The following is a 12,629-nucleotide window of genomic DNA, read 5'->3' on the forward strand; positions in this document are numbered from 1 at the left end:
CGTTTAAGTTTCAAAATAAAACAAACAAAACAGACTACTAAATTGTCAATTCCACTTAGAAACAAAATATTAATTCTAAAAATAAATCTTAGTTTGTTTTACAGAAGAACAGACAAAATTGACTAAGTTTTGTCAATATCAAATAAACTGAGAACTAAAAGGAAGTTCTCAATCTCTCCTTGTTGTATAGCTGAGCTTTTCAAACAGTTTTAACAGTTACTTTAGTCTGACAAAAGCCGAATGACGAATTAGCGCTTCCAGTCAGAGATGAGCATGCACCGGTTTATTGTATTTCCAGACTTGCTTTCGGCACAATTTACAGTGAGCGCTGCTCTGTTTTTTTGTCAGACTTGAAAAAGCCGAAATACCTTCACACTACGGAACTTCTATGGCTCTTCCGTTCGACAATCTCTCCAGCATTGGAACCATCATCTGTTTTCTCTTCGGTAACCTTCGGTCACGCTCTCGGTTGATTTTTCTCTAGTCGGCACACTCATTTCCTCCATTACCCGGGCGGCACGGCGGCTGGCTGCTTCCCCTGCGCTACTTAATTTAGATTGGCTGTTCTTCTTTCTTTCTTTTTTTTAAGAGGACAAGAGAGATGAGGCCTATCGCAATAGTTTAACTTTTCCATCGAGAAAATGTTATTTCGCAATACATATCGTTATCGTTCTATCGCCCAGCTCTAGCAGAAACACAGCTACAGTATTTTGCCTTGATTTAAACATGGCAGACTGACAGTAGCCGTTCTCTCTCTGTAACAGCAACACCTGAAACATGCAGGGAGGACTGAGTCTGCTCAACTACACATGGTTTAAATTCTAAGGTTAAAGCTATCAGGACATAATGTAAGTAAATTAATTAATAAAAAATGAGCTCAGTGTGGAGCCTCACACTCTCACAGATGAGGATGGTTAACACCGATTCCAGAGCGAGTAAGACTGTGCTAAAGAAAACTGATGGAGGCCATCTAAGTGGATGGATGCTTGACTTCAAGCAGTCAGTGATACGGCCCTAGCAGGACCTCCTGAAACTACTATTGTGTGGGTGTGGTGTTCTCTCTTTGCCTCCTACTCTCTTGCTCCGCCCCTCTGTCTCTCTCTCGCTCTTCTCTCTCCCCAGGACACAGCTGCTGCTCATTGGCCTCATTTACCACCTGGGCCCAGTCAGCAATCACCTCTCTGAGGTCATATAAGCTGGGGATGAACTGGATGACAGAGGGTGGTTTTCTCTGGTGTCGCCACTTTGTGTTCTAGGTGTGTGATTGTTCTGCCTGAGTTGTGGAAGCAGTAAAGCTAGCTGCTGCTAGTGACAGGGTGATCTTGTGGGCCCCTGGAAGTACCTCCTCGTGATGTGGAGTTTTTGTTTGGTTGTTGTGTTTTTTGTTGTTGCGACCTTTTTCCTAGTGTTATTGGTAAAACGGCGTTGCCGACTCTTTATGTTAAGTTTATCTATAATAAAAACTACTTTATTTACTAAACACCTCTGTCTGTTCTCCTTTCATTCTGTTCTGGACCCATTTGTTACCAGTCCGCACACACCCCCTTGACCTTCATCGTTGGGACGTAACAGTCAGTCAGACAGTTAATCCTTCAACACTTGTCTGCATTTATACTGACTGATGCACTTTATACAAAGTTGTGTATTGTGTACATATAAAGAGTTATTAGGATAGGTGGGACAGAGCTGTGATCATTTACCAGATCACAGGTACAGCCGTGTTTTAGCCTCATGCTAAAGAAAAACATTTTCAAACTAGTGATGATTTTACTTTTCAAAAATAACGTATTTTAATGAGCTCTCGCAGATCTTCAGTCTTCGTTTTTCTGCTGATTGAGCCAAAGATGACGGCTGACTTCACATGGGTTGTTAAAAAACCCTGCGAGTTAACTGGTAATTTTAGTATGTTAAAAAAAAAAGATTTAAAATTCGGTCCCTAAATATAAATCATCACATCAGACAGTGTGTCCTCCATCGCTGTTGAAATAGTGGAAACGCAGGTTTGTTGGGTTTTCTTTTGGTTTGGCGGCCATGTTTCAAAACAATATGGAGGCTGCAGTTTTGGTCGATTGCGTTTCCTGTTTTTAAATGAAAACAGAAAAATCCACCAGTACAGTACACTATATGCCAAACATCATAAAGTCTGATACACTGAAAACAATGTTTCAGGGGTGACAACAATCAAGCATCTATAAAATTGATTATTTAAGTTTTTACACTGTATAAATATCTCAGACATTTTCACTGGTTAAAATTCAGTAAAATTACATTTGTAGAACATTTGATGGTTTCCTGGTGTAGAGTTACTTTTAATATTCAGTGCAGTTATTGTGCTTAATCGTTTTCTTTTTCTTTATCCTATGTTTGATGCTCAGAGTCTCTGTAAGTCATCAGTGTCGATAAATGAGGAAAGAAACCCCAGGAAGTGCTGAGAGGATGGTACCACGTGTACCTTATCATGAGGGAATTCTGTTTTCTATGTTTTATTTTTAGATTGTTTATCTTAGTTTTGAGTTGTTCTGGATTCGATTAGTTAAACCGGTTGCCACACACCAGGTAACCAGTGCATCACTTAAACGTTCAGCCACATGCTAATATTTTCAGGAACAAGAAAATATTAACTTTAAAACAAAGTCAAATCCATAATTAATTATCTCTGAATGGTTTTGTGGTTGACTTTGACTTTTATCAGGTGCAAAAAAGTTGATTTTAAATGTGATCAGATGAAGTGTGAGGTTGTGAGAAAGTCTCTGACTGCATTCATAGATGTGTCCTTTCAGCTGGGTTAGGGTCTTTAACATTGAGTTTCCCCACACATGTTTACGGACGAGTTAGAGAGCAAGAGAAGAAGAGATGGATTCATAAATGTCTTTGTTTCTGCTCTAACCAAACAATGCTGCTCTACAACTCTAGACTACCAGCCACAAAGACAACAGCTGGAGAAACATCTGTCTACCTCTGACATCCACCAGCTCATCCATACAACAAACACACATCAACAACCAGGAAGCAGCTTCACCTCTGATCACACACACACTCAACTCTACTCACTCACCTGGAGGATCAACAACACTCAGGTAGATGATGCTGATGAGTTTCCATGAGTCTGTTTCTGCCATGAAAACACCACACTTGTATGTTTCAGTGTCATTAACCGTCACATCCTTCAGAATCAAAGACACGTCTCCATCCTTCATCTGTCTGTCCCTCAGATCCACCCGGTTCTTAAAAGATGGATGCTGGTTGTCTGGAACAAACTGATGATCTCGGTACAAAAGCAAATATTCTTTCTTCAGGTCATCTCTGTTCCAGTGCACAGCTAAGATGTTGTTGTGTGGAGCTCGACATGTCAGAGTGACGTCCTGTCCAGACTCAGCTGTGATGTTTTTCTGGTCTGAAAGAGGAAACAACACAGAGCAGAGAGGTTAAAGGTCAAAGTACAATTATGATCAGAATGATTGACTTTAAATATTTTGTTTATTTCCTTTGACATTTGTGTTTTTAGTCATGTTGGATTTAATGAACCTCTGAACATCCAGCAGGTCACCAGTGACCCACTGAGGGGGAATTTTAGCTTCATGCTAAACATGCAAAGTGTCAGAAACTACAAGATGTTAGCTTCCACAGAACAACAACATGTGCTGATAATAAGTGAACATAATGTGTGAGAGAAAGCAGCCTCTCATTATAAGACACTGTGAGTCTCTGCATGCTGCCTTTATGGAGCTACAGCTGTTTGTATACACTGAACAAGAAGCTTTGTAGCTGCATCCTGACTCCTGACACTACAACACACCACACTGACACACACATTACACTTTGTCTCTGTCACAGCTGGATTACAGATGTTAAGTGTCCACCCAGCCTCATGTCTCCTTCACACAAACAGTGGAAACTGTGTTTGGTTTCTAACAGGTTTACCTGACCTGCTTAATGTGATCTGCTCTAACTTTACCCAAACAATGCTGCTCTACAACTCTAGACTACCAGCCACAAAGACAACAGCTGGAGAAACATCTGTCTACCTCTGACATCCACCAGCTCATCCATACAACAAACACACATCAACAACCAGGAAGCAGCTTCACCTCTGATCACACACACTCAACTCTACTCGCTGACCTGGAGAAACCCTGAGGTAGATGATGCTGATGAGTTTCCATGAGTGAGTTTCTTCCATGAAGCCATAACACTCGTATGTTTCAGCGTCATTAATCGTCACATCCTTCAGAATCAAAGACACGTCTCCATCCTTCATCTGTCTGTCCTGCAGATCCACCCGGTTCTTAAAAGATGGATGCTGGTTGTCTGGATCGAAACGACCATGCTGGGAGAAAAACACGTTCTCTTGCAACAGGTCATCTCTGCTCCAAAACACACGTCTGATGTTGTTGTTTGGAGCTCGACATGTCAGAGTGACGTCCTGTCCAGACTCAGCTGTGATGAGTCTCCGCTCTGAAAGAGGAAACAACACAGAGCAGAGAGGTTAAAGGTCAAAGTACAATTATGATCAGAATGATTGACTTTAAATATTTTGTTTATTTCCTTTGACATTTGAGTTTTTAGTCATGTTGGATTTAATGAACCTCTGAACATCCAGCAGGTCACCAGTGACCCACTGAGGGGGAATTTTAGCCTCATGCTAAACATGCAAAGTGTCAGAAACTACAAGATGTTAGCTTCCACAGAACAACAACATGTGCTGATAATAAGTGAACATAATGTGTGAGAGAAAGCAGCCTCTCATTATAAGACACTGTGAGTCTCTGCATGCTGCCTTTATGGAGCTACAGCTGTTTGTATACACTGAACAAGAAGCTTTGTAGCTGCATCCTGACTCCTGACACTACAACACATCACACTGACACACACATTACACTTTGTCTCTGTCACAGCTGGATTACAGATGTTAAGTGTCCACCCAGGTTCATGCCTCCTTAACACACACAGTGGAAACTGTGTTTGCTTTCTAACTGGTATACCTGACCTGCTTAATGTGACAAACACAACAATGGCGTCAAAAACAAAGCTGAAAATTAAAATCTTATTTTAAAGTTGAGTTCAAACCTGAGTCTAACTTTGATCAGATGAAGTGTGAGGTTGTGAGAAAGTCTCTGACTGCATTCATAGATGTGTCCTTTCAGCTGCTCGCTCTGATCCAACCTTTGGTCTACTAGAACTCCCAGAGAGCAGCCATTTGGCTTTTCTACCTTTAAAACCCAGAGAGCAGCCAAATGGCTTTTAGCTAAGCTTTAGCTTCAGCCAAGTGGAAGCTAAATTGGCTAGTCATTCATATGTATATTAGGTTGTTAAAAAGGAATGCAGGAGGGAGGGGAGTGGGGGTGTGTGGATGAGGGGGTGCTGGAGCTGCTAAAAGCTGTGAACTTCCTTTTGTGTTTCATCTTGATGCATTCTCAATCATCCAGGGAAATAAATCTCCAAAAGTCACCAACTTGGAGTGTTTCAGTTTGCCATCTTAGGGAGAAATCAACACACATGGGTGTATGTCCTTTGTTGCTGAGATTTATTGATAAAACAGTACAAAAAACCAACCATTTGTATACATTTCAACATTTTCAGCAATCACTCACAATCCTGGCACTGCCATGGTATCTGTAGTCTGCATTTGCCACATGTGTATCTGTTGCAGTGAACACATTGCACAGTGGCATGATTGTTCTTGCAATTGTGTTTGACCTGACACGTGGCTCTTTTTCCAGGGCTCGTTGTGGAGGGTTGTGTGCAAAGCAACTGTTCTTTTCTTGCCTTCTTCGCAGCTACATGAGAGTGAGCCAACTCCCTTGCAAGCTCCACCAGGAAGTCCAGGAAGTTATAAAACACGGCAACTGGCCAGCGCCGTGTTTTATAACATGATTGACATGGCAGCACTGAATGCACATGTGCTGTTTCAAGCATGCACCGGGACGAAGGAAAGACGGGTGGACTTTGTTGTTTGCTATCTCCTCTGTTTGTTTGTTTTTTTTTCTCCATACAGGTGACCCAGGAGTTTGTTTTTTTTGTTGTTTGTTTTTTTTTTCTCTCTTCCCCCCCTTCTCACCGTCTCTTCTCCCATTTGGTTTTCTTTCTTTCTCTCCCCCTCTTTCTTTCATTCTTTCCCCCTGTCCTATTAAAAAAAAAAAAAAGATGACAAAGGATGAACTGAAGCTCCGCCATCACGTGATGTCACATGCTGCTGTTTCTGATGTCACTTTAAAAAGAAAAAAAAACAAAAAAAAAAAAACTGAGCAGTGGTTTCACTGAAGTAACGGCGGCCTCCATTATTGGGTTTGGCCTGCCTGGTTATTGCCAATAGCAGCGTTGCTGTCTTTTTCTGTTGAAGCCTTATAGTTGTTTTCTTTGTTGAAGTGGTCACTATCTCTTTGGGTTGACCTGTCTGATTTATCATTAAAGCAGCGGTGCTGTCTCTTTCTGTTGTTACTATTTATATGATTATTGAGTTAATTGATTACAATAAAGATTTATTTTGTGTTAAATACCTCTGCCTGGCATTCTTTTCATTTCAACCCGGATCCAACTCTTACTGTCAACCCCACCCTCTTCGCCTAGCTTTCATGTGGGGACGTAACAGAGACGTTTGCTACGTTGGACTGTAGGACCATCAGAAATGTGTGCAGTAACAAAACAGGCAGCACTGAAAGCAGCTCTAAGTGTTTGTGTTGTTCAATGATTTGTGCACAACAACAACAATGGGACCTCTCTCATCCATCAGTCACCATGTGGACATTTTTCTGACACACTTTGAAGCTGATGGACGTTTTGTGTCTGCACTAAGTACGTTTTCAGCAGCTATGGCACCGGCAGGATTCACTTTCACAGACACAACCACCAGCTCCACCCCTCCCCTCCCCCTCCAGCTGTACGCTTTAACATTGAGTTTCCCCACACATGTTTACAGACGAGTTAGAGAGCAAGAGAAGAAGAGACGGATTCATAAATGTCTTTGTTTCTGCTCTAACCAAACAATGCTGCTCTACAACTCTAGACTACCAGCCACAAAGACAACAGCTGGAGAAACATCTGTCTACCTCTGACACCCACCAGCTCATCCATACAACAAACAAACAACAACCAGGAAGCAGCTTCACCTCTGATCACACACACACTCAACTCTACTCACTCACCTGGAGGATCAACAACAGTCAGGGAGATGGAGCTGATGAGTTTCCATGAGTTTGTTTCTGCCATGAAGCCATAACACTCGTATGTTTCAGTGTCATTAATCATCACATCCTTCAGAATCAAAGACACGTCTCCATCCTTCATCTGTCTGTCCCTCAGATCCACCCGGTTCTTAAAAGATGGATGCTGGTTGTCTGGAACAAAGTGATGATCTTGGTACAAAAGCAAATATTCTTTCTTCAGGTCAGCTCTCTTCCAGTGCACAGCTAAGATGTTGTTGTTTGGAGCTCGACATGTCAGAGTGACGTCCTGTCCAGAATCAGCTGTGATGGTTTTCTGGACTGAAAGAGGAAACAACACAGAGCAGAGAGGTTAAAGGTCAAAGCACAATTATGACCAGAATGATTGACTTTAAATATTTTGTTTATTTCCTTTGACATTTGAGTTTTTAGTCATGTTGGATTTAATGAACCTCTGAACATCCAGCAGGTCACCAGTGACCCACTGAGGGGGAATTTTAGCCTCATGCTAAACATGCAAAGTGTCAGAAACTACAAGATGTTAGCTTCCACAGAACAACAACATGTGCTGATAATAAGTGAACATAATGTGTGAGAGAAAGCAGCCTCTCATTATAAGACACTGTGAGTCTCTGCATGCTGCCTTTATGGAGCTACAGCTGTTTGTATACACTGAACAAAAAGCTTTGTAGCTGCATCCTGACTCCTGACACTACAACACATCACACTGACACACACATTACACTTCTTTGTCTCTCTCACAGCTGGATTACAGATGTTAAGTGTCCACCCAGCCTCGTGTCTCCTTCACACACACAGTGGAAACTGTGTTTGGTTTCTAACTGGTATACCTGACCTGCTTAATGTGACAAACACAACAATGGCGTCAAAAACAAAGTTGAAAATTTTAATCAGACTTTTAAAGTCAGATTTAATTGGGTGTCCAAATCCATGGGCTGCATCTTCATGAGGACCTGGCCTTCCTGGTCTACGTGGGCTAGGTCCTCAGGAGGCCTGGTACACCGAAGGGAGCGTCTGTGAAATTGGACGTTCTTGCCTTCTAGTTTTGTGTCACCAGATGTCTCAGTGGAGTTTAATAAACCCAGCCGTGTGCTCCATGCTATTTAAGATATAACAGGATACCGGCATAAATTCTCGATCATCTCACACTTCTGTTTAATCAGTTTTCTGTTGGACGTTTATTCAGCTGTGTGAAAACTTTAGAACTTTAATCTCAGCCAAGCCAATTTACTGAGGAACAAATAAAATACCGAAAAAAGTAAAAAAACAAACAAACCATTTTTAAGTTATCTAAGTGACTTATACATCGTGTTTACACTTCCGATGCCCCTTGCGTGTGACAGCCTATTACAGCAGCTCTGGTCATTCTCAGTTTCTTTCTCCTCTTTCGATTCAATTTATTTATATAGCGCCAAATCACAACATAAGTCGCCTCAAGGTGCTTCATAGATACAGAGAAAAACCCAACAATCATATGACCCCCTATGAGCAAGCACTTTGGCAACAGTGGGAAGGAAAAACTCCCTCCAGCAGAACCAGGCTCAGGGAGGGGCAGCCATCTGTTGCGACCGGTTGGGGTGAGAGAAGGAAGACAGGATAAAGACATGCTGTGGAAGAGAGACAGAGGTTAATAACAGATATGAGTCAGTGCAGAGAGGTCTGTTAATACATAGTGAGTGAGAAAGGTGACTGTAAAGGAAAATCTCAATGCATCATGGGAATCCCCCGCCAGCCTATGTCTATTGCAGCATAACTAAGGGAGGATTCAGGGTCACCTGGTCCAGCCCTAACTATATGCTTTAGCAAAAAGGAAAGTTTTAAGCCTAATCTTAAAAGTAGAGATAGTGTCTGTCTCCCGAATCCAAACTGGAAGCTGGTTCCACAGAAGAGGGTCCTGAAAACTGAAGGCTCTGCCTCCCATTCTACTTTTAAATACTCTAGGAACAACAAGTAGGCCTGCAGAGCAAGAGCGAAGCGCTCTAATAGGGTGATATGGTACTACAAGGTCATTAAGATAAGATGGGGCCTGATTATTTAAGACCTTGTATGTGAGGAGCAGGATTTTGAATTCAATTCTGGATTTAACAGGAAGCCAATGAAGGGAAGCCAAAACAGGAGAAATCTGCTCTCTCTTTCTAGTCCCTGTCAGGACTCTTGCTGCAGTATTTGGATTAGCTGAAGGCTTTTCAGTGAGTTTTTAGGACATCCTGTTAATAATGAATTACAGTAGTCCAGCCTTGAAGTAATAAATGCATGAACTAGTTTTTCAGCGTCACTCTGAGACAAGATATTTCTAATTTTAGAGATGTTGCGCAAATGGAAGAAAGCAGTCTTACATATTTGTTTAATATGTGCGTTGAAGGACATGTCCTGGTCAAAAATGACTCCAAGGTTCCTCACAGTGTTACTGGAGGCCAAGGTAATGCCATCCAGCGTAAGAATCTGGTTAGACACCATATTTCTAAGATTTTCAGGGCCGAGTACAATAACCTCAGTTTTATCTGAATTAAGAAGCAGAAAGTTAGCGGCCATCCAGGTCTTTATGTCTTTAAGACATTCCTGCAGTTTAACTAATTGGTGTGTGTTATCTGGCTTCATGGACAGATAGAGCTGGGTGTCATCAGCATAGCAGTGAAAATGTATGCTATGTCTTCTAATGATGCTGCCTAAGGGAAGCATGTATAATGTAAACAGAATTGGTCCTAGCACTGAACCCTGTGGAACTCCATAATTAACCTCAGTGTGTGAAGAGGACTCTCCATTTACATGCACAAATTGGAGTCTATTAGATAGATATGATACAAACCACTGCAGCACAGTACCTGTAATACATACAGCATGTTATAATCGCTCTAATAGGATATTATGGTCGACAGTATCGAACGCTGCACTGAGGTCTAGCAGGACAAGCACAGAGATGAGTCCACTGTCAGAGGCCATAAGAAGATCATTTGTAACCTTCACTAAAGCTGTTTCTGTGCTGTGATGAGCTCTGAAACCTGACTGAAACTCTTCAAATAAACCATTCCTCTGCAGATGATCTGTTAGCTGTTTGACAACTACTCTTTCAAGGATTTTTGATATGAAAGGAAGGTTGGAGATTGGCCAATAATTAGCTAAGACTGCTGGGTCTAGAGATGCTTTTTGAGTAAAGGTTTAACTACAGCCAGCCTGAAGGCCTGTGGTACATAGCCGATTATTAGAGATAGGTTGATCATATTTAAGATCTAAGAATTAATTAATGGCAGGACTTCTTTGAGCAGTTTTGTAGGAATGGGGTCTAAAAGACAGGTTGATGGTTTGGAGGAAGTAATTATTGAAGTTAACTCAGAAAGATAAATTAGAGAAAAAGAGTCAAACTTAACATCAATGGTACTAAGAGTAGCTGTAGATAATATTACATCTGTGGGATGATTATTGGTAATTTTTTCTCTAATGATAAAAATTTTATTTGTGAAGAAGTTCATGAAGTCATTACTAGTTAACGTTAAAGGGATGGTTGGCTCAAAAGAGCTCTGACTTTTTGTCAGCCTGGCTACAGTGCTGAAGAGAAACCTGGGGTTGTTTTTATTTTCTTCAATCAGTGATGAATAGTAAGATGTTCTGGCTTTGCGGAGGGCTTTCTTATAAAGCAGCAAACTATTTCTCCAGGCTAAATGATGATCCTCTAGATTTGTGACACGCCATTTCCTCTCCAGATTACGAGTCATCTGCTTTAGGGTACGTGTTTGAGAATTATACCACGGAGTCAGGTACTTCTGATTAGAGACCTTAGTTTTCACCGGAGCTACAGTATCCAGAGTTGTACATAGTGAGGAGGTGAGATTATTAACAAGAGCGCTTTCAGAAAGACATCTACTTTGATAAAGTCTACTCTTCACCGCTGTGTAATCAATTATTGTAAATGTAAATGTTATCAGGAAATGATCAGACAGGAGAGGGTTTTCAGGAAACACTGTTAAATGTTCAGGTTCGATGCCATATGTTAAAACAAGATCTAGAGTGTGATTAAAGTGGTGGGTGGGTTCTTTTACATTTTGAGAGAAACCAATTGAGTCTAATAACAGATTAAATGCCATGTTGAGGCTGTCATTTTTAGCATCTACATGGATGTTAAAATCACCCACAATAATTATTTTATCTGAGCTCAGAACTAAATCAGATAAAAAGTCTGAGAAATCAGACAGAAACTTTGTGTAAGGCCCAGGTGGACGATAGATGATAACAAGTAAGACTGGTTTCTGAGTTTCACAGCTGGGGTGGACAATGTTAAGTAAGTAAGTAAGTAAAATTTTATTTATATAGCACATTTCTAGATAAGAGATAACAAAGTGCTTTACAAGGTATAGACACAGATTAAAAAGACGAAGTACAGTCAAAAGTTAACAAAATGCAATTTTAAAAAGATGTGTTTTTAGCTGTGTTTTTAAAAGTAATCAGTGAATCAGCAGATCTTAAGTTCTGAGAAAGAGAATTCCACAGTCTGGCGGCCACAGTAGCAAAAGCTCGATCACCCCTAGTTTTCAGTCTCGTATACTTAATAACAAGTAGGCCCTGACCACAAGACCTCAGAGACCTACTAGGGGCATAGGGCTGTAAGAGTTCAATGATGTATGATGGTGCTTGTTCTTGAAGAGCCTTAAATGTGAGAACCAGAATCTTAAAGTGGACTCTGAATTCGACAGGGAGCCAGTGTAACTGTATAAGCAGCGGTGTTATATGTGAGTATTTCGATGTTTTCGTCAGAAGCCTTGCTGCAGCATTTTGGACAGTCTGCAGACGCTCCAGGGAACTCTTGTTTAGACATGTAAACAGTGAATTGCAATAGTCCAGTCGTGATGAAATAAAAGCATGAATAACAATCTCCAGTTCAGTATGAGCTATTATGGGGCTCAATTTAGAAATATTTCTTAAATGATAAAAGCAAGACCGAACCAGAGATTTGACGTGAGTATCCAATGTAAGAGCAGGATCGAAGGTTATCCCTAGGTTCCTGATAGATGGTTTCACAAACGTTGAAAGGGGACCAAGAGCATTCATTGTGCTGGGTACATGTCTGTCTGGAGCACATAACAGGACTTCAGTTTTATTTTCATTTAGTTGGAGGAAAGCATCAGGTTTTCAAATGAATTAGAAGTCTGTCTTGGTCTTTCATTAATTAATAGGCTGGTGTGAAAAATTGCTGCCACACCGCCCCCTCGGCCTGTGCTTCGAGATTTCTGGTAGTTAGAATGACTCGGGGGTGTTGATTCATTTAAACTAACATAATCATCCTGCTGCAACCAGGTTTCTGTAAGGCAGAGTAAATCAATTTGTTGATCAATTATTAAGTCATGTACTAACAGAGACTTGGAGGAGAGAGACCTAATATTTAATAATCCACATTTCACTGTTTTACTCTTTGGTTCAGATGTGGATACTGTATTGTTCTTTCTTTGTGATTGTTTA

At 41.0% G+C, this 12,629-nt stretch overlaps 1 protein-coding gene across 1 annotated transcript in view; it reads right to left on the reverse strand.

Moving 5' to 3' along the window:
• The window catches only part of LOC146712896 (coxsackievirus and adenovirus receptor-like), a 147,229-nt gene that overhangs the window by 126,643 nt on the left and 7,957 nt on the right, over positions 1-12,629 (reverse strand). Inside the window, exons 3-5 of the mRNA XM_085445090.1 lie at positions 7,143-7,481; positions 4,123-4,455; positions 3,056-3,394 (exon numbers count right to left, since the gene is read on the reverse strand). Of these exons, the coding sequence (XP_085301216.1) occupies positions 3,056-3,394; positions 4,123-4,455; positions 7,143-7,481 (1,011 nt within the window). The remainder of the gene's footprint in view (positions 1-3,055; positions 3,395-4,122; positions 4,456-7,142; positions 7,482-12,629) is intronic.

Source organism: Copadichromis virginalis, linkage group LG3 (genome assembly GCF_057382275.1).
Source record: "Copadichromis virginalis isolate Kocher_CV1m ecotype Utaka linkage group LG3, C_Virginalis_male_GT1.1, whole genome shotgun sequence".
NCBI classification, from domain to species: domain Eukaryota; kingdom Metazoa; phylum Chordata; class Actinopteri; order Cichliformes; family Cichlidae; genus Copadichromis; species Copadichromis virginalis.